Source organism: Bacillus rossius, chromosome 5 (genome assembly GCF_032445375.1).
Source record: "Bacillus rossius redtenbacheri isolate Brsri chromosome 5, Brsri_v3, whole genome shotgun sequence".
Taxonomy (NCBI): domain Eukaryota; kingdom Metazoa; phylum Arthropoda; class Insecta; order Phasmatodea; family Bacillidae; genus Bacillus; species Bacillus rossius.
The window spans coordinates 9,698,200-9,721,562 of NC_086333.1; the positions used below are offsets into that span (position 1 = coordinate 9,698,200).

Below are 23,363 nucleotides of genomic sequence, written 5' to 3' on the forward strand. Positions count from 1 at the left end.
ATAAGGAAATAAGCTATTCTCCTTTGGTTGGCCTTGGGGCATGAGTGTGGGGAGGAATTGCTAATCGCGCTGTTGCGGGAGTTCCACAGCAGCGGGGTTGCAATTTATCTGCGCCACTCTGCTTCCAAGTGCAGTCAAATGGGTTTCACGATAGTGTTTAACGTGTGTGCTATCATGGCAGTTAGTTGGATTTATCAGCTTAATAAGGACGGCCTGCAGGTGAACTTAAACGCGGCCGGAATCCCCTTTCAGGATGACGATGGGGTGGATGAATTACGACGCAAGTTGTCAAAATACTTAAAAAAAGATGTAAGCGAGGCCGGTGTTGTGTCAGGAGTTGGCACCGTAGAAAGACGTAATATGATCGCGGACTTGGAAAGTAAATTAGTATATGACAGTTTCAGAAATATTCCCAGTATGCATGGAGGGCAGCCCAGTGAATTAATAAGATTTTATATGGAATTAGATCGCATTAGAGAATTACAACCTTTTGCTACAGATGTAAAACTTTTACGATGCGTAATAAGTAAATGTCAAGGGGTGACACGTAACATAGTACGGGGTTGTGTCGAGGAAAAGTTAAGTTGGGAAAAATGTAAGGAGAAACTGTGGGAGAACTTATGTCCGCGACGAGTAAAAGAGAAATTACAACGGGAGAAAATTTACCGTTTTCAGCGGGCAGATGAGAGCATGGTAACTTACGTGACAGATATTTGTTATCATTCTAAAGTGATGGGAATAGCAATGTCACCCGATGATTTCATTTCTTTGTGCGTGGAAAACATGCGGCCGGAATTAAGACGTGAGTGCACGTTTATTGAAAAACCTAGGTCGTTGAGTGCTATAATAAAATGGGCCGCAGAAGTGGATAATATCTGGTGTGTTCAAGAGGAGTATGAAAAGGGTGAGCGAAAAGCGTACCAAAATGTCGAGGTGTCGCTTAGAGCCAAAGAATGTTACGCGTGTGGGGAGTGTGGACATCTAAAGAAAAGGTGCGTTCGTAAGACGTGGTTGGTAACGGGTACGCGGCAGGAAAACGAACGGACTGTTAAGGAAGACGGGGTTGAGGTACAGGCACGCTACCGACGTCAATGGAAAGATAAACCAAAGGTAGAGCACGGGAATACGCCCGTGAAGCAAGCACGAAATGTTAGAATAGTTCAAAAGAGCTTTAAAGGTCGTTGTTATTACTGTGGTGAGCAGGGCCATTTAAAAGCTAACTGCGATTCGGCGCGTGGATTTGAACGCGAGGGAATACAAAGATTTTGTAAACAAAAAAAGGGAGAGCAAATATGTGGGTATTGTGGGGCGAGCGGTCACGACAATAAAGATTGTAGTTTTAGAAAAAAGGAAATGAAGCTCCGGTTTGGAAATAAACACCGGATAGCAGTGATGCGGGCGAAAAATAGTTTTTACTTAGAATTATATATGTATGATAAAAAGAGGACGGCGCTCGTAGACACCGGGGCGAGTAACTGTTTTGTTAGTCAAGACTTTGTAAATGGTTTGGAAAAAGAAAGAAAATATCTCAAGCGTCAGCTCAAAACGGGACATAGTATACAGGTATATTTAGCTGACGGAAAAAAGCAAGATTTGCGAGTAAAAATAAAGTTGCATTTTAAAATTGGAAAATTTTCATGGAGTAGGGATTTTTGGGTGGTAAATAATTTAGTACATGACCTTATTTTGGGTTTAGATTTTTTGTCAGATACTAGGACCATAATCAATTGTAATAAAAGAGAAATACGGTTTGCCTTTAATGACATCAGTTGTTTCAAATTGAATAAAGGCGGTAATAGAAAGGAAGTAGTATGTGGAGGGATAGAAGGGGCCAGTGAGCATTTGGAAAACAGGGAAGTTAAGTCCATAGAAGGAATAATCCTAGAATTTGGGGATGTGATAACGGAAAAGATAGGGAAATGTGAGATGATGCCATACAAAATAAAGTTAACCAACTATAAGCCCATTAAATGTGTTCCCTACCAATGTGCCCCGCCTAAAATGCAGGCGTTTAGAGAGATAATCAACAATTTGGAAAAAGATGGCATAATAAGTAAATCTAGGTCGGTGTTTGCATCCCCAGCTTTCTTGGTAAAAAAGAAAAGGCCGGGAGAATTTAGGTTAGTTTTGGACTATCGTTTGTTGAACCAACGTATAAAACTGGATCCCTTCCCGATGCCGAAAATTGAGGTAATATTGCAATATTTACAGGAAGCTAAATATTTTACCATTTTAGATTTAAACGCAGCTTTTCATCAATGTGTATTAGAACCGGAAAGTCAGCAATATACCGGGTTTGTAACGCCATGGGGGCATTATGAGTGGAGGCGGGTGCCTTTTGGGGTTAATTTTGGGGCTCAGTGCTTATCAAGAATTATGAATACTTTGCTACAGGATTTTCAATATAAATTTACGGTTAGTTTTTTGGACGACATCTGTATATATTGACACGTCTCACTTTCAGAGGGGGGGTTCAATTCTTCAAAAATGTAGCTCTGAACATAAGAAACTCAAAACATTAACTAGCCATAGAGCATCTCACTGAGGATTGAATCTTAGTAGGTGTATTCTTATACAAGAATAGAAAATCAGGATACTGAGAAAAAAATAAGAGTAACCTAAAAACAATAGAACAATCACATTTATTTATAACAATTAAATAAAGCTGACAAATAATGAGGCACCTTCCATGTCCGCTACCAGCCTTATAGATATTCCGACAGAAAAACAATAAACCATATATAAGATTTTCTTAGTAGTACTAACACATTAACATAATCGTAATAATTTCCTCCAGGCCACCCAGTGATACCAAGCTTCATTAGCTCTTCCACAACTTCATTTTTAAAATTTATTAAGAACATCCACTACCTTGAAACGGATTTTAGAAATTATTTAGTTTAAGTTTATAACGTCATCATTTACATGAAAAGACAAGGATCGTGATGCAAACAAATTACCGAGTTATACTTGAAAATAAAAAGGGAACGGTAGTGCTCAACGTATTACACGTTAAAACCACTAAGTTTCTAAGAACAAATTATTTATAAGAGCAAATAATACACCAAACGAGAATTTTTAAAGTTAACTACGAAGAAACACTGAAGGCTAAGAGTCCGGCATCACTCAGGCGCCATTTCCGATAGCACTCACCTAACCATTACCAAGTCGCCGCGCGGCCGGGCAGCATGACAGCCTTCCACAGGATTACCGCCCCGCGAAAACATTTTACATCTCTTTTAAGCTATTTTCTTGGCCGCAAAACCCCTACGGGGAAAACATCCTGACGGGAAGTTTTCCTGTGTTTTACAAACACGTAAAGTTATTACAACAAGCCGGCCGCGCGGTCGGCCGCGCCAGGTTGCCCACGTAGTCAGAAAACCGGCCGCTAGATTGCGACACTCGCCTGCGCACGGCGACTGCGCACAATCTGCGCTCTCAGCTGGCCTCAAAAAAAAACGACAAACAAGTCTGCGCCGCGTTTCTCTGGAACTGCAGCAAACAACGTGTCAGCTGGCCTGGCTGAAACGCGGTCACGCCTGCGTTCCCAGACAAAGACGTGCAAGACTCGCACTCTTCCAGCCCCCCCGCAAACCCAAATCCAACAAAGGTGTTACCCCATCTTAGCGTGAGGGAAACCAAGTCCCGAACTAGCGAAAAGAATTTAAAATTGTATTTTCAACAAATAAACTAATTAAATAAATTAATGATAATTTTGAGCTACGCGACATCACCCCGGGCGGCAGGAGCTTGTGCCCCACAAGCTTACAACAATGCTTGGGGAATATTTAAGTTTGCTTCAAAAAAAAAAAACCAATTGTCCCTATCATTTCTATGTGATCCAGTTACAAATTTAAATTAGTGATTACAGTGGTTGTTGTTTAGGTATAAATACCAACTCTAAGTTCTACTAGCACTTATTGACAATTTCCTCTCGGAGGACAAATGTGTTTTACAAAATTTCACATGTTAGCACTGCTTGGGACAGCAAGCAGCCAGGAGGGATACGGCGAAGAGATGCACCAACTCAGGGCAGAGACAGGAACAGCCAGCGGAACTGTGAGCTGCAGAATCACACCCCACTCCAACTTCTGCCTCTCCCAGCCGGTTCATCCCGACGTCGTTCATCCCAACTGCTCGTCATCCACGGTACACGACACCATTCCTACACAAAATACATGAGCAGCATCAGGAGTCATACAATTACAAACAACTAAAAAAAAAACTCTCAAACATCAAAATAATAGTGAACAAATCAAACAATTAAATTATCTTACTTAAGTTAATGACGTATTTTCATGTGTTTATCAAGAAGTATTCATGAGATCAACATAGATCAACACAACTAACCAAGGAGGGTCATACCAGGTATCAACACAAAAATAACTTTTAAAGATTCTTAAAACAAGTAACTATTCAAAAACTAAACTCGTAACTCATCTGCAATATTCAACATCTTGAAGAAAAGCCTACCCCCCACATTTCGTAGAGGAAGGATAAGGTAAGGTACCTAATAGGAAAATTTACAACAAAAACTTGACTGTGTCCACGTGTAGGTTGAAAGTTTATAACTACACTGGCCTTGTCTTGCTATACACTTTGTTTTGAACGTCAGGTCAGTAGTTTCAAACGATGGATAATTCTAGTCTTCTCGATAAATTTGTTGTTTGGGGGGCCACACCCTATCGCGATGCGTAATCACTGTCCTTGGACATGGCCACTCCCAAACCGCTGATACTCCTGGTAATCGTGCATCACCACACGATTCGACGATACGGGCACCAGCCCGCAGCAATGGGTAGAAGCAGGTCCTCTTCTCCCAACTGGCCCACGTGGTATCTGGCTGACCCTTAACGACGCGCCTTCTCCCAACTCGAGAAGGGACAAGAGTTCTGGATGGAGCTGCACCACAGCACTCCTTTCGAAATTGCCCTTAACAAGTCCGCCTCAAAAGTCATTCTCTTCGATTGACGAAAACTATCAATGTCACTTCTTGAATAATAAAAACACAAGGGGGTGGGGGGGGTTATGGTGGAAAATGGGAATACGGAAAGGATCCCACCCACTTTCTCAATGATTAGTCCTGACGTCATAATTCCCCTTATTGAACCTGGTATTCTCCCTCCATCGTTATTTGGTTCTATAAAAATTATTTATGGGCGCATGCCCCTTCACATAAACATTAATCAAATTCTAATTTTTCTAATCGTAGGTAAAGCTTTACATTGAACAAAATTCATTCACTACTGATCATCACAAATGGAAATGGTTACTTTCAATTCCTCCCCAGTTTCACTGGATAACTTAGCTACACAACCATTATCTCTGGCTAGTATGTCTTTTAATTCTACCTTTCCACTGGTAGAAGGAACAGCATTTTCTACTGTAGTCGAGATTTCTACAGACATACTGAGGGGTTTCCGATTTCTCAGATATTTTAATAACAGAACTAAAAACATTCCAACTATTACCAATATAGTAATTACAGTTACACTTATTTCTATGCCAAGGGTAGTAACATTGTCCAAGGCGGATACTCTTGGTAGCGTTCCAATACCTACTAGATATGGATTTTTAATAATAATAAATAATAATACACTACTTACAATGGAAAGCGCAATACTCTGTAAGTTTTTCATTACAAATCTTGGTACGTTTTCTGGTTCTCTTAAATGAATCGGGTCTAAAGGGGTTTCAAACTTTGTCAAAGAAAAATTTAAATGTGGTATTAGAGTTGGCCAATTTTCATCTAAACAATCCATTAAGGATGGAAAAACTGTATGTGTTGACGTAGGATGAGGGAAAATTTTCAATTTACGTAACTTCGTCCAAGCAGCTGGTATTACATGTACCAATTGAAATTTAGATTTTGTTAACGCATCACATGGATACAACTCGTTAATTTTAAGTTCTTGGTTTAAATACAAACGACAATCACACGGTACTTCTATATCTACAGCTCCGAGGATGTCTCCACTTCCTAAAAATAAAGATTCATTGTTATGTTTCATGCATTGCAAGTCTAATTTTCCTGACGGGTTTGTTAGGAAGTACCGCTCTGGTCCAGCCTGGGTGATCATCAGTTGGTTTCCGGAATGGCATCGAAACGCACATGTGGTACTAAGATTTTCAACGGTAATCCCCTGAAAAAGAGCCTTTGGACACAAAGCACTACCTAGGGTATCTCCGGAGAACCTGGGAACAAAACACAATTTATCTTCAAATGGTCTACAATCTAATAAATTTCTACCCTGAATAGTGATTAGATGGTCTCCATCCACTGCCAGAAAATTCGGAGCATGATCCAAATGACAAGTTGAGTTCTTCCACTGAAATGGGACTGCGACGAACTGAAACAATCTCCAATTGGAATTTAGTTTAACAATTGGTACTTTAATTTGAAGGTATAAATTTTCCTTGTGGACTTGACATTTACAAATGGGTAAATTAAAATATTTCTGAACTTCTGATACACTTATGGACAACGCATAACCATCCCTATTAAGAATTTCATTTAGCATATTTAATTTCTCTTTCAATTGAGCTGGTGTAACTACAATGGCAGGTATTTTATTTGACCGGCACTGGTCCAGAATCTCTAGTCTTGTAAATGTATGCGCTTGTTTGGCTAATTGAGAGGCCAACAGTACCTGAAACTGGAATGAATGTCCTATGTCTTGAACCATTCCTGAAAACTTAGTCACCATAGTCTCTCGGAGGTCTTTTAAGTAATCAGACAAATTTGTGAATTTTGATTGTACTCTTTTTAGAATTCCGGTCATTCCCTCGTTTATAACAAAAATAGTGTTGCTCATATTTGCCAGTGCCTCATGAGTGTTTAAAATTTGTGATTCCATCTTGTTTATGTGTTCTGACATTTGTTGTTCATTTAGGAAAAGATTATTCAATTGACTATTGACGGCAATGTCACAACACCAATGAAAAAACTCTCCAATGAAATTTAACCCTCGTCTTTCCCGAACTTGAGACTGAAAATCCAATACGTCATCCCCTGCTGCTTCGTTTACCTTATTAATTAGCATGTCAGTATAAATTAAGCTATGTTTTAATTCTTTGAAAATAACACACCATTCACTTGAACTATTGGAGGGACAAGAAGTGATTTCTTTGATACTATCCTGAATGTCATCTAATTGCATTGGCCAAGCAACCTTAAAATTTACTGGTACCGATGAAGTGTACAATGTTACCTGAGGTATCGGCTCGAAATGCGCTCCCGCAACCACCCCCACTGCTCCTTCAGGTAGCGGTCGATGTTGTCTGCTGCTTCCCAGCTGCAGGAGCACCAGGACGATGTGTAGCATCCTCATCGTCAGTACGGAAGATGATCACGCCTTAAGACTCTGTAAAAATTCTATACAAAACTAAATATTAGACAGGCTCGATTTTTGTTTACAAGTGTTACAAAACTTTCGAATTATTTTTTTTTTCTCTCTCTCTTTGTTTTATTTAGTTATCCACAACCACAATAAAAAAATCTCTATTACATAACTTATCATAACTTATACACTGTAAAAATTTTTCATTCTCTCTACGTTTGTAACTTCGTAAACATCTCTGCCTCGACTCGTCTTCTTTAACCTGTACAGGTTATTAGACAATTTGTCCACCACAACATAAGGACCGAACCATTTATGCAATAGTTTCTCTGACAAACCCTTTTTTCGAACAGGTGTGTACACCATAACCTCCTGTCCTATCTTATAGGTCACCGCTCGTCGTCTGCGGTCATACCTTTTTTTATCGATACCCTGTTGTCTCTTTAAATTCTCTCTGGACTGTCGCAGGATCTCCTTCCAACGAGTACGCAGTCGAAGGCTGTCCTCATCTTCTACAGGCTGACTTAATTGAACATCTGAGGGTAATACAGGTTCTCTACCATACATGAGCACAAATGGGCTAAATTTTAATGTTTCCTGCCTCGCCGTGTTGTATGCCAAAGTGACCAAGGGTACATATTCATCCCAATTACGTTGTGAGGATGCCACATACTGAGATAGCATCATTGCTATTGTTCCATTTAATCTTTCACATAATCCATTTGTGTTTGGCCTGTATCCTGAGGTTTTCAAACTTTGTACATCCATTAACCTAAGTAATTCATTAACGACTTTGGAAGTAAAAACTTTTCCTCTATCTGTCAATATGGAACATGGTACAGAATGGCGACAAATTATGTTTTCTAGTAAAAACTTAGCTACGTCATTGGCGTTACTAGTGGGGGTGGCTTTAGTCTCCGCCCATCGAGTACCGTAATCAATAGCAACAAGAATGTATTTGTTTCCTGACACGGTTTTTGGAAAAGGGCCTAAAATATCGACACCAATACGTTCGAAAGGTTCACAGATAGGTAATGGTTCTAATAACCCTGCTTTCTTTTGAGGAACTCCCTTTTTCCCCTGACATCCCCTACAACTCCTTACATAGGCCTGAATCTCTTTTAGCATATTGGTCCAATAATAACGACGTATAATTTTGTCTGCGGTGCGAACTACTCCTAAGTGACCGCCAAAAGTGGGATTGTCGTGACTTTCCCTCAGAATTTCAGCCTTTAAGCTTTCTGGGACTACTAATAGCTTGTCTCTACCACTTGGGTTAGAGTTATTTTTGTACAAAACACCATTCAGCAAAGAAAAATTTTTCGCTTGTCGGCTTAACTTATTATCGATTCCTGACGGTTGAGTCAACTCAGAAATTAAAGGTCTTAGACTCACATCAGAATATTGCAGCTTAGCTAAATCCACATCATGCATCACAAAAACAGGTAACTCAAGGGATTTTTCTTCGTCAAGGGCTGTCCCTGTGTTGACAGCATTTCTACTCAAACTGTCTACATGTACATGAGTTTTTCCACTACTATAACATACAGTGTACTCATACTCCATCAATTTCAATGCCCACCTGGTTAACCTTCCTGCGCTATGAGCATTAAATTTCAAACGATTCAAATAACATAGGCTATGATGATCGGTTACAATTTTGAATGGCTTCAGGTAAATGTAAGGCCGAAACTGGTCTAAAGCATAAATCAAGGCTAAACATTCAAGGTGAGTTATAGGATATCTAGTCTCAGCTGACGTGAGAGTTCGACTGGCATAGGCAATAGGTTGTAATTTTCCATCAATTCTTTGTAACAATGTGGCTCCTATCCCTAAGGTACTAGCATCTGTATGTATTTCAATGGGCTGGTTTTCCTGGAAGTGAGCTAACACGGGGGAAGAAATCAGCTTTTCTTTCAAAATTTGGAATGCTTGTTCTTGCTTGTCGGTCCAGATAAACTTTTCATTTTTCTTTAGCAATGTCGACAAGGGTTTCGCAATCTGAGAGAAATTTGCTATAAACTTACGATAGAAAGAAGCTAGGCCTAAAAAGCTTCTCACCCCTCGTTGGTCCTTAGGTGTAGGAAATTGTTTCACTGCTACTACTTTATCGGGGTGGGGTCTAATCCCTTCATGGTTAACCAAATGTCCCAACACATCGGTTTCAAAATAACCGAAGGTACATTTTGACGGTTTCAAGGTTAAATTAGCATTTTGCATCCTTTTAAAAACTTGTTCTAATCGGTCAAGATGTTGATTAAACGTACTGCCCACTACTAGAATGTCATCCAAATAGACTAAGCATGAACCCCACTTTAACCCTGCCAAAGTCTTATCCATGTATCTCTGAAAAATTGACGGAGCGGTTTTCAAACCAAAAGGAAGGGTTTCAAAACAAAAAGTACCATCGGTGGTAACAAATGCAGTTTTTTCCTGATCCTGTTCAGCTACTCTCAATTGGTGGTATCCTGAATTCATATCCAAGTGAGTAAAATACTTAGCACCAGTCAAGTGACTTAAGAAATCATCTATTCGAGGAAGGGGGTATTTATTATCCTTAAGAATAGTGTTAAAACGACGGTAGTCCACACACATCCTATAATCGTTGTCTTTTTTTCTAACAAGAACAACTGGTGAACACCAACTCGTGTCACAGGGTCTCACAATCCCATTTTTAATGTGTTCTTGTACTATGTTATGAATAATTTCCCGTTCCCCAGGAGAAACTCGATAAGGTACAGATGATATGGGTGTGCTGTCCCCTGTATCCAGAAAAACTACTTCCTCTTTTGTTCTCCCTATCTGGCTGGGGTCCCAACTGAAAACATTTTGATATTTATACAACAACTCTACCAGTCTGTTTTTTTGTTCCTCTGGTAACTCTGGATTAATGTTTAATTTAGACACATCAAAATCGACATTATTTTTATCTCTAGCTTGTAATACCTTAGTTACTTCTTTGTTCTCGATACTAGGTGTTTCCTCAAACTCATTTAAATATCCTAATTTCATTCCCTTATGAAGAGTAACTGACTGGTTAGTAGTATTAGTAACCCAAATGTGAGTATGCTGTTTTCTGTTTACAATACTCCTAGGTACAAGTACAGAATATCTGTTGTAAATATCCTCCTTAGGCTCTATCAGCACCTCATCAGGTAAATTATTTCCTTCAAAATTAATTTCGATAAGATGATGCATCCTTGGCTCTACTCTAACATGATTGTGAACTGTCACACAACCTAACCTGAAAATATTTTCTGGCTCGATTTGGCTTAACTCCTGTGTTCCATCCTGACCTACATTATGATTAACCCGATTTTGGTTTTGATCTACTTGAATTTTGTCTCTTTTTACTTTGGTTTGGCTTTTAACCTCCCTTATTTCGGTATTTGTGGTATTTACGAAGCAATCAGGACGTGTTATGGTCAATGACATTTTCTGGCCTCCCTTACAAGAAATTTCTGCTCCATATTTGGTTAAAAAATCACATCCTAAAATGATCCCTTTTATTGGGGCTTCCACCAGACCTACCGCATGTGAATAAACATACTGTCCTAATTTAAATCTTAATTTGGCCATCTTATTAAGTTTCTGAACTCTTCCTGAGACTCCTGTAAAACCTCTTGGTTCTGCGGATTTCCAACAACTTTTCGGTACTAATCTATCCTCAATTAGTGATACCGCAGCTCCTGTATCGATAAAAACGGGGATTTCTTTTCCGAACATTTTTGTCTTCTGACTTAAAATACCGTCATTTTGTAAAAGAGACATTTGGTTAACAAGGGACGAGTTGTCACCCCGACCGACTCTCGCCCTATTTAGTTTCCCTGTTGTGACGTTTTGCAATCTCGTATCAAGTGACCTGGTCGTTTGCATTTTAAACAAATCGGCCTACCATCTGAGGTCCACTGTGGTCTGTCAGTTATTTTTGGAAATGAATTACTTGGGGTCTGCCTGAAAAAATTGTTGTTCTGATTTCGATGGTATTGTGTTAGTGTACTGTTATTTTTGTAATTTCCTCCCTGAGTTCTAAACTGTGACTTTGGTTGTGCCTGTAATCTCATGGTATCCAGTTCCCCGCGTAATTGTTTTAATTGTTTATTAAACTCTATCAAACTGTCCTCAATTCTCGTGTTGATAGATGACAATTCTCTTTCTGGTGTTTGAATTTCTTTAAGATTTCTGATAGGTACTTGTTCCTGTTTCGAATTTACCCACTGTGTCCTCTCATGATTTTTAGCGTAATACAGACCTGCCTCAATATTCCTCAAATTACCTAGTAACTGTTCCACAGTATTGTTTGGGAAAAGCATAACTTTCTCTACAATGTCTGGCCTTAACCCACGCAATACATATCTAACCTTACTAGCTTCATTCATCTTAGCATCAAGTCGGTTACAAAGATTCAATATGTCGTACACAAATGACTCGAAGGGTTCATCTACTGCTTGTACTCGCGCCTGCAATCTTAACTCTAAGTCCTCTATGTGACCCACTCTCACAAACGCATCCCTTAATTTATTTGCTAATTCCTCAAATGTAGTTAAATTCTCCAATGTGCTCTCACAGCTGTCATACCATTTTAAAGCAGGCCCTCTCAAAAATGTAGGCAAGTATGACAAACATTTTTGCTCATTCCACCCATTTACCTTGGCTGCTCTGCGAAACTGTTTTAAAAATTCCTCAACCTCCTCACATCTCTTTCCAAAAAAATATCCCGGGTCCACAAAACACCTGCCTGTCTCCATGTTTAAATTCTGATCTTTCAATTCTGGTTTTATGTCGCTTAATTTATCTTTTAACACTTTCAATGATTCATCATCTGACGAAGAACTACTATCACTGTTCTCAGGGTTTTTTACTTTGTCATCCAATATTTCAATTGTGTATTTACTAGCCATCCCTAATAGACTCCACCTTAAATTATTTTCATTAGTCCTTAACTTAAGCATACATTTCACATTTCACCTTAAATTAATTATTGTTAGACAAATACAGCCATCCCTGGTCTCCCACTGGTTTCCTGAAATAACCTAAAATAAATTTTATTATCATTACACAATTAATCCTATAAACACATCAATCTTAATACACCAGCTGCACTGCATGCTCTTCTTCTTCACTAAAATAAATCAAAATGTTAGACCACACCTAACACTCTTATCTTAATTTATTTTTCAGTATCCCAACATTCTTTATACCTACTAACCGGCGATCTCCACCATTTGACACGTCTCACTTTCAGAGGGGGGGTTCAATTCTTCAAAAATGTAGCTCTGAACATAAGAAACTCAAAACATTAACTAGCCATAGAGCATCTCACTGAGGATTGAATCTTAGTAGGTGTATTCTTATACAAGAATAGAAAATCAGGATACTGAGAAAAAAATAAGAGTAACCTAAAAACAATAGAACAATCACATTTATTTATAACAATTAAATAAAGCTGACAAATAATGAGGCACCTTCCATGTCCGCTACCAGCCTTATAGATATTCCGACAGAAAAACAATAAACCATATATAAGATTTTCTTAGTAGTACTAACACATTAACATAATCGTAATAATTTCCTCCAGGCCACCCAGTGATACCAAGCTTCATTAGCTCTTCCACAACTTCATTTTTAAAATTTATTAAGAACATCCACTACCTTGAAACGGATTTTAGAAATTATTTAGTTTAAGTTTATAACGTCATCATTTACATGAAAAGACAAGGATCGTGATGCAAACAAATTACCGAGTTATACTTGAAAATAAAAAGGGAACGGTAGTGCTCAACGTATTACACGTTAAAACCACTAAGTTTCTAAGAACAAATTATTTATAAGAGCAAATAATACACCAAACGAGAATTTTTAAAGTTAACTACGAAGAAACACTGAAGGCTAAGAGTCCGGCATCACTCAGGCGCCATTTCCGATAGCACTCACCTAACCATTACCAAGTCGCCGCGCGGCCGGGCAGCATGACAGCCTTCCACAGGATTACCGCCCCGCGAAAACATTTTACATCTCTTTTAAGCTATTTTCTTGGCCGCAAAACCCCTACGGGGAAAACATCCTGACGGGAAGTTTTCCTGTGTTTTACAAACACGTAAAGTTATTACAACAAGCCGGCCGCGCGGTCGGCCGCGCCAGGTTGCCCACGTAGTCAGAAAACCGGCCGCTAGATTGCGACACTCGCCTGCGCACGGCGACTGCGCACAATCTGCGCTCTCAGCTGGCCTCAAAAAAAAACGACAAACAAGTCTGCGCCGCGTTTCTCTGGAACTGCAGCAAACAACGTGTCAGCTGGCCTGGCTGAAACGCGGTCACGCCTGCGTTCCCAGACAAAGACGTGCAAGACTCGCACTCTTCCAGCCCCCCCCGCAAACCCAAATCCAACAAAGGTGTTACCCCATCTTAGCGTGAGGGAAACCAAGTCCCGAACTAGCGAAAAGAATTTAAAATTGTATTTTCAACAAATAAACTAATTAAATAAATTAATGATAATTTTGAGCTACGCGACAATATTCTAACAGTTTTGAAGAGCATCTTGAACATATAAAGGCGGTGTTGGACAAACTTCGTGAGGCTGGGTTAACGATCAACCCGAAAAAAGTATGTTGGGCACGAAGCCAAATAAAATTCCTAGGTTTCTTGATCGGTAGGGGAAATTTGCAAATGGACCCGGAAAAAATCGCCCCGATAGTAAACTTCCCGATTCCTAAAAATGTAAAAGGTGTAATGAGGTTCATTGGCATGTTGGGATATTTTAGTCGTTTCATCCCAAATTATGCGGAAATGTGTGCCCCATTGAACTATTTGAAATGAAAAGATGTTAAGTTTGAATGGGGGAGAGAACAGAATGAAGCCTTTATAGCCCTAAAGGAAGCCATTACCCACACCCCGGTGTTAGTCTTGTAATGTAATGTTATGTAATGTAATGTAATGTATTATAACAATTACTATAGTACTTATAAGTATATAAGTAGAAGTGTGCTACAATAGTATTAGTTTCCCAATGGTAGTAATATAGCTAAATACCTATAACTTTGGTGAATTAGGCGCCGTTGCTATACCATCCAAACGGGTCTATTATGTTGATTATGAGTATTGAACACATACATAAAAAAAGAATATCTGAATTAACGAATAATAATTAATTTTAATGATTCAGATGTATGCGGCTTGTGATTGGAACATAACACATATTAATTAAATACAAAACGACAACAACGATAACACATGCCCTTAACTATAAACAAATACATACACAAAACATAACACTTCAACTGCGAATAATCTGTAATTAAAAAGTGTTATTAAGGGGAAGTAAATATGGTGTATATTGATAATAATAAAATTCTGGGTTGATATGGATTATTGTGGCTTTCCTGGTTATTTTTATGTTGTTTAATTTTCAGGATATACGTAGGCACAGATTTATATTCAACCAAAAGTTCGTCAATTTAAACTTATCATCACTCTAAAAGTTCATGTATGATAAACAGTTCAGTGTTCAAACTCTTCAACTTATTTAAAATTATCGTAACTCAGTGTTAAAAAAAATCTAAGTGCAATAAATAAATATCTTAGAATTTATTTATTATATAATGTTTTCACCTCGGCTGTAGCTCAGGGTTTGCAGGAGTTCTGCTCTAAGACCACTGAGTAGAATGAACTGTAAAGGACACTGAAATAAAAATATTAATTTATAATACTGTTCCATCAGATGTTAAAAATGTACTTAATATGGGTAATTAACTTTGCAATAATCATCAGTCTCAACATTAACATCGCATAAAAGTCCGTACCAAGGACGTTACCAAGATCAATATGGCTACCTTTGGCTTATAGCATAAGCCTCAACTTAATTTGTTGGTAACTTATCTTTTTACCGCCTGATATTGCTGCAAACACTCACGTTCGTAGCTATCACCATACCAATTAATATTAAGTCACTGAATTTACTTGATCTTTTAAGATTATGCCAAAAATGCTAATTTAGATAAGGCCGGCGTCGGGATAGGCCCTAACGAAGAGACGCCTATTCGTACTTTTTTTTTACATAACATAATTCACGGACGCATTTCCGCCCACGGCGGTATGCTATTACACAAGATAGCCTGCGGCTGTAAACAATGCATCCAAGAACAGACAAAATAATGTGGGTGATTAACAATCACCTCAAAACACAATGTAAACACTATTAAATATAAAATACTTGTGGTGAGACAAAAATTACAATAAATAACAGAAGTGAAATTACGACAATGAGTTAAATATGGAATCAGGTTAGGTTTGATGATAGTATAGTCAGTTCAATGTTTATGAATGCTAAGCTGTAGCATGACAGTTTCGTAGTTTGAAGGTTCGACATATTACATTAGAAGGTTAAACAACATAGTATCATAACTAATAAAGAAATACATATATGATAATAAAACAATTAATAAATAGTCTTATGTTGCTGTACGCGGTACCATGTACCCGTACAGAATGCTGTCCCAGATGAAGTTTTGTGAAAGATCCTTCTAATAAGTCTAGGGGTTTTCAAAAGTTCATCTTAACCCTTTCTTTCAGTCAATTCTGGTCACGCGATAAATTGACGGTTGGCGAGCAAACGTCTTTTTTATATTTTATTTTTCCCTCAGCAGGTGCGAGCTAAAAAAAAAAAACAAAGCGCACGGCGGTTGAACTAGGAGCAGGAGTGGAGGGAGGGAAAATTTCGCGCCAAAGCGACACCCAATCCGCAACGACACTGGATCGCGCGATCACTTCTCGCTGAACGGTCGTACAGTCAAGACCTGCGTCACGCAGCTCCGCAAAACTCCAACGTTTTTCTCCGTTGCTCCATCGTTGATGGCAGTCTGGAAGGGCTTACGAGGCACGGACACATTTCAGACACTGGTAAGTGTACTTACGATTGTGAAGATAGCGAAAAGAACAATTGCAAGCCCTGCATTGTTGTGTACACAGGTCCAGCACGGCGTCAGGCGCTACTGCACAGCACCCTGGAACGAGTCGGTGACCTTGACAGCGCCACGGGAGGGGACATGGTGGCGGGGACGGCGAACCGTCTCACGGCCACCTGCCGCGAGATCCCAGCTGTAGACTGCACAGCTACAAGGGCGGCGGGATCCACACCACTCTCAGCTGGCGGGAGGCGGCGTCTCGGCGAGACAGTGCCTGCTGATGGCGATGGCGGTGTTCCTGGTCCGACATCGGGACGTTTCACGACTAGCGTGGGACGTCGGAGTTGGGTCCTTACACAGTCGTTGCGTATGCGGTTAGTTCAAACACACTTTCAAGGCGCACTTACACGGGCGTCCTTAACTATAGCTCGGGCGTAACTCGCAAATTTCACTTCTTCAAAACAACAATGTCCTATCTGTGCTTTCCAGTCGTAGCCTCGGGTCACCTCGATCATAACCATTCAACCACAAATAACCATTTAAAATGCTAGGAAAAGTATTTAATTACACCAATTAAAATATATATATTATTATTAAGAAGGTTTAATGTATTTTGTTTATAACTTAAACCTATTAATATTAAATTTACCATGATCCACAGGGTAATCTGGTACCATTATTATTGTACCGGTACTAACATACAGTAGATTCATGCTATAAATATTAGATAATATTTCTTTTGTTTACATATTTGCTCATAGACATAGCAATTATTTTCAGTTATTTTCTGGTAACATAATTAATTTGACTACCACTAATTTCAGTAATAGTGTGATTACAGTTCATATTGTACTAGAAATCAATAATAATTGATACTATTTTATCTCAAGTATAACAAGTTGCCTTGAGTTTAATTCTCAAACTATTTAGTTACCTATTGTAATTTACTAAAGTAAAGGCTTATTTACATTTTGCTCTTGGGCTTAGGAATTATATACAAGAATATTCTAACACATCATAATACAATAATCATTTACACATTTCATGTCACTATGACTACATAAATAATTGCAATACCATTAAAGGACTTATTATTGCAATAATAATAGTAGTTCATTTCATTAAACTCATCTCATGTTATTTCATCTTATAACATTATTAATTAAATTCAAATACTGCAGACTTGCAGACAATAATAGTGTATTAATATGTTTTTGTACCATCAGTACATACTGTGTTTTCACATAACACATGTCTTGCAGTGTTCAATAATTTTTTTTTTTTTTTGTTTCACTGTTGATGTGAAATTATAATTTCAACATGTTAGTCTGACTGATTTCATCACACTTTGTTGACACTTGTTACACACTTTGGCCACAGGCAACAACTGGGTAGCACAGAAAATTATTTACTCTTGCTCGCGACACCAGTGTTCCATGTTCTGTATCACAGCCAGAAGAATAGACCCCAACAAGTAGGTCGTTTGAAACTTTAAGAAATGATAACTTTCGAGTGACAACAACAAAATTAGTGTGTGAAGTATATACAACCATGTTGTATTTCTTTCAGTGGCAAATTTAAAATAAATTAAGCTCCTGCTTAATATTCAAATTTAAATTCAAGTGTTTTTATTCATTCAAAGCAAAGTGTTTTTAAATGGCTCTCTATAAATAAATAATATACAATGCCAAACATAATACCCATTATAACCAAAATTTGTGCAATTTTTTTACACATAATATTACACAGTCAAATTCCTGGCAATTTTCATTTTATTTTATTCTTCTGAAGTGAGCTTAAAAATCAGTAAGGGCTACAATAATTTCATAATATGGATAACGCAAACAAGGTAATTAGTTCCTAGAGGGTTTGCATGGCTTTGTAGTTGCAAGAGTGATATGTGGCTTATTTGATATGCTGTGTGCATTTTTGCTTATGTGGACAATCAGCTGGTCAGCGAATTCTAACACATTCTGTTACACTTGGTCATGATAGCTATTCTCACACATGTCAGTGGGTATTCATACAGGATACACAGTTGTTTTTAATTCCACAGCTGACACCTGGTCATGCTCGTGTGCACATGTTGTAATGTTGACACCAACTCTGTGGTGCTAGCGCCATGCAATGCTGTATAAATAGCTCTCTGGCTATACACTGTTACACAAAATAAAATCCTAGTGTGGGTGGACTATTTCACCATGCCTCATCACAGGACAAACTGGCCTTACACTCGTAGGCTGCCAGTGTAGTGTATCAATAGACACTACAAAACACAATAACAGCAAAAATAACATCTCATGGCTGGCACTTCCATTGCTGGCATAACATGTGAAACATCACACATTTGCACTATAGAATGTCCTGTCCTCTATTTACATAGGACCATCCAATGTATTCTATACAACAACTGTACATTCATGCTATCTTCCACAGTAGTATACATGATGATTTCTAATGAGCTCTGACCAAACACATCTTTACAGATTACTGGGCTGGTTGTAGGCCCTTAAATGTGTTAGATTATACCTTCCCACAACTTGGTTGGTAACAGGGTCTTGCAGCTCGTAGCAATTTCCACGTATGATCTTGCTTACCACATATGGGCCTTCGAAGAGCAGAAACAGCTTCTTCGTCACTCGTTCCCATTTCTTGCTCACCGGAGCTGTTCTTAGAAGCACTCGGTCTCCAACTTGAAACTGCTTTACTCTGGATGAACTCTTGCGTTTTCTCCTGGCTAAAGCTTCTGCTTGTAGTCGCTTACTGATGAGGTGCTCAACCTCTTGACCGGTTAGCCATTCCGTCACATCCGTATCTATGTCTCTTTCAGGTAAATAGAGTGGGTTAATCGCCACCGACCGATCCAGACTTAGGGCTTTACTCTGAATTAGAGGTCGTGGTTCGGGGCGAATTAAACTGGATCCACTCTAGTATAACGGGCTGTCCCGTTGGTTGTTGCTACTTGATGATGTAGCAGGGTGGTTTCCACTTGGTGCGGTCCAGCTGCTCGATGGACCATGGGCTGCATTGGCCACAGCAGTCCGGAACTCAGTAGCAATGGGGTTGATAGGCGTATTACGCTGGAAATATCCCACGCTCTGCTGGCTGGGTGAATGATGAGATGGCGGTGGATAGGGAAATGAATATTGATGACTGGCAGGTGGGCCGGTACTTCTTCTGTTTCCGCAGCCTTCTTCCTGTTCAGTCGGGACTCTAGTGTGTGGCATTCGGTAGTCATGCTGGTAGTAAGCTGTTGATGGATAGCTGCGCTTCTGGTTTACAGGGCGGTAATCAGCTTCTCCATCTGATTCAGCAGCTCTATGCCTATAGCTTGACTTCCTGGGAGGCCGTTCCATCGCCTTCCTGTTCTGTTGCCGCTGGTCCTCATCCTCACCTTCACTGTTGCTCCTGGGCCGCTGGTTCCACCACTTCTTCTTCGGATAGGGCTTGTTCTGGTATGATTTCCTACCCTTCTTGTATCCATACTTGAAACTGCTGTTGTTATTAGGCTCTGACTCAGAGTATCTGGTACTCTTCTCACATTTTATGAGATGTACATTTGCTTGTCTGTCGTCTTTGTTTCTTCCTTGCCAGTATGTGTTAACTGGTCCTTGCTTTTGGTAGGCCGGCTGAGATGGCTTCTCAGACTCCTCCTTGCTGGCTTGACCCTTCTGAAGGCGTTGCAACTTGTCTACTGCCAACACGTGATCACGAAACTCTGTGACATCTTTGTAGGCATGGCCAGAAATTTGTATTTGGTAGGCGACAGGTAACTGTGTTAGCATGGTGGCGATGAACTCTTCGTCTGACATGACGATGTCCAAGTACCTGGTGCGTTCGTACATGGTGACTATGTGCGCCTCCAGCGAACCACCTCTCTTGCTGTCAAAACGGTCAGCATGTAGCTGAGCACGCAGATTGCCTTGTACTTTCAAGCTCCAGTACTGGCTCTTGAATTGGTCCTTGAATTGGTCGAATGAAGTAGTCTGAGTGCTTTGAAGCTCCCACCAATAGAATGCCGTGCTCTTGAGGGCAAAATTCAGACACTTTAATTTCTCTGTGTCTGTCAAGGCAAACGTTCTGGCATAATCCTCAAACTTCTTCAAGAAACGAATAGGATTTTCTTGTGACTTGCCAGAGAATGTGGGAATAGACTCCGACCAGTGTTTGGCGGGGTGGTGCATAAGTGTGACCTGGTCCAAGTGTGCAGGTGAGCATGAACGTGGTTGAGGAGAGTGGTTGACGGCAGGTGTAGTTGCTGTAGTAGGTGCAGGCATGGTAGGGGTGAGTGATGTGACAGAAGTCACATTGCTAGGCAGCCCACCTTTCTGCTGGGTGGCCTGTAGCTGCATGGCTGCATCACCACTCTGTGAATTCTTTTCTGCTACAGCTCTGAACTCTGCTTCCACACTATCCCATCTTGATTTTAGTAGGGCTGTTGTGTTCTCCACCTCCTCTAACCTCTCACTCAATACCTGGGCATGTCCTTGCTGCTACAGTCTGGCCCTATCTACTACCCTCACCAAGGTGGTAGTGTGGGTTTCTAAATTGTCAACTCTGGATGCCTGAGTCTGAACTTGCTCTGACAGTTGAGTCATTGATTGAGACTGGTCCTGCAATCTGGTCTCTATCCTCCCTTCCAACTCTGTCAGTCCCTCTTGCAACCGGTAGTTGAGCAGCTCCATCTTGCTGTCAATGTGTTGACGCATCTCTGCATTCTGGCAGGTTAGGTTAGCCTGCAAATCTTGCTGCTGACTTGCTAAGTTACTCAGGTTAGACTGTACCTCTTGTTGCTGACTGGCTAAGTTGGACTGCATTTTTTGCTGATGACTGGCTAAGTTGTTCAGGTTGGACTGCACCTCCTGCTGCTGACTGACTAAGTGGTTCAGCTGGCTGGCTGTTTGCTGTCCTTCGATTTGTATTATCAATCTCAGCTGTTGCAGCAACTGTGACATATCTGTTATCCTAGGGGGCTGAGTAGTCATGGAGTTCACTGCAGGACCTGTGGTTGCTGCTGTCCCAGCTGTTGACACGCTGGTTTCAGCTGTCCCGACTCCCTGGAATTCCTCCTCCTCAGATTGTTCCTCATCTGAGTCGCTTGGTGACTTGGCAGGAATGGGGGTAACAGCAGGTTCTACCTGTTCCCTTGGTACGTTAATACTGCTACTGTAGGTGGCAGCATATCTGTGATCATCCTGCTCCTGAACAGGGGCAGGGTAATTGTCTAATGGAGAGGCTTCTGACTCCTCCAGCTCCCTAACTTCCTCCATGGCAGCAGACTGGCTAGCGGCTCGATTACGAAGTTCGTACCCTTTTCCCGAAGACATTTTTGTAATAATATTTCAGTGTTTACAGTGAAATTCCTCTTCGAGCCTCCAAGTTGTGGGCCACTTTTTTGTAATGTAATGTTATGTAATGTAATGTATTATAACAATTACTATAGTACTTATAAGTATATAAGTAGAAGTGTGCTACAATAGTATTAGTTTCCCAATGGTAGTAATATAGCTAAATACCTATAACTTTGGTGAATTAGGCGCCGTTGCTATACCATCCAAACGGGTCTATTATGTTGATTATGAGTATTGAACACATACATAAAAAAAGAATATCTGAATTAACGAATAATAATTAATTTTAATGATTCAGATGTATGCGGCTTGTGATTGGAACATAACACATATTAATTAAATACAAAACGACAACAACGATAACACATGCCCTTAACTATAAACAAATACATACACAAAACATAACACTTCAACTGCGAATAATCTGTAATTAAAAAGTGTTATTAAGGGGAAGTAAATATGGTGTATATTGATAATAATAAAATTCTGGGTTGATATGGATTATTGTGGCTTTCCTGGTTATTTTTATGTTGTTTAATTTTCAGGATATACGTAGGCACAGATTTATATTCAACCAAAAGTTCGTCAATTTAAACTTATCATCACTCTAAAAGTTCATGTATGATAAACAGTTCAGTGTTCAAACTCTTCAACTTATTTAAAATTATCGTAACTCAGTGTTAAAAAAAATCTAAGTGCAATAAATAAATATCTTAGAATTTATTTATTATATAATGTTTTCACCTCGGCTGTAGCTCAGGGTTTGCAGGAGTTCTGCTCTAAGACCACTGAGTAGAATGAACTGTAAAGGACACTGAAATAAAAATATTAATTTATAATACTGTTCCATCAGATGTTAAAAATGTACTTAATATGGGTAATTAACTTTGCAATAATCATCAGTCTCAACATTAACATCGCATAAAAGTCCGTACCAAGGACGTTACCAAGATCAATATGGCTACCTTTGGCTTATAGCATAAGCCTCAACTTAATTTGTTGGTAACTTATCTTTTTACCGCCTGATATTGCTGCAAACACTCACGTTCGTAGCTATCACCATACCAATTAATATTAAGTCACTGAATTTACTTGATCTTTTAAGATTATGCCAAAAATGCTAATTTAGATAAGGCCGGCGTCGGGATAGGCCCTAACGAAGAGACGCCTATTCGTACTTTTTTTTTACATAACATAATTCACGGACGCATTTCCGCCCACGGCGGTATGCTATTACACAAGATAGCCTGCGGCTGTAAACAATGCATCCAAGAACAGACAAAATAATGTGGGTGATTAACAATCACCTCAAAACACAATGTAAACACTATTAAATATAAAATACTTGTGGTGAGACAAAAATTACAATAAATAACAGAAGTGAAATTACGACAATGAGTTAAATATGGAATCAGGTTAGGTTTGATGATAGTATAGTCAGTTCAATGTTTATGAATGCTAAGCTGTAGCATGACAGTTTCGTAGTTTGAAGGTTCGACATATTACATTAGAAGGTTAAACAACATAGTATCATAACTAATAAAGAAATACATATATGATAATAAAACAATTAATAAATAGTCTTATGTTGCTGTACGCGGTACCATGTACCCGTACAGTCTTACCTGATTTTAATAAAAAATTTGTAGTACAATGTGACGCGAGTAGTCTAGCGCTAGGGGCGGTGTTGCTTCAAGCAGGGGAAAAGGGACTACAACCAGTTATGTTTGCGAGTAGGATGCTTAACGCGAACGAGCAAAAATATAGCTCCT

General features: G+C 39.4%; 2 protein-coding genes across 3 annotated transcripts in view; both read right to left on the reverse strand.

The window, feature by feature from the left end:
- LOC134531578 (pyruvate dehydrogenase phosphatase regulatory subunit, mitochondrial-like) overlaps positions 1-23,363 on the reverse strand; it is a 520,406-nt gene that overhangs the window by 353,499 nt on the left and 143,544 nt on the right. The gene's annotated exons all lie outside the window — the stretch shown is intronic.
- Positions 2,624-13,470, reverse strand: LOC134531574 (uncharacterized). Its single transcript, XM_063367286.1, has 2 exons — positions 13,275-13,470; positions 2,624-7,375 (listed from the first exon to the last, which is right to left on the reverse strand). Exon 2 carries the CDS (start codon positions 7,329-7,331, stop codon positions 5,244-5,246), a length of 2,088 nt encoding a protein of 695 aa, XP_063223356.1. The 5' UTR covers positions 7,332-7,375; positions 13,275-13,470; the 3' UTR covers positions 2,624-5,243.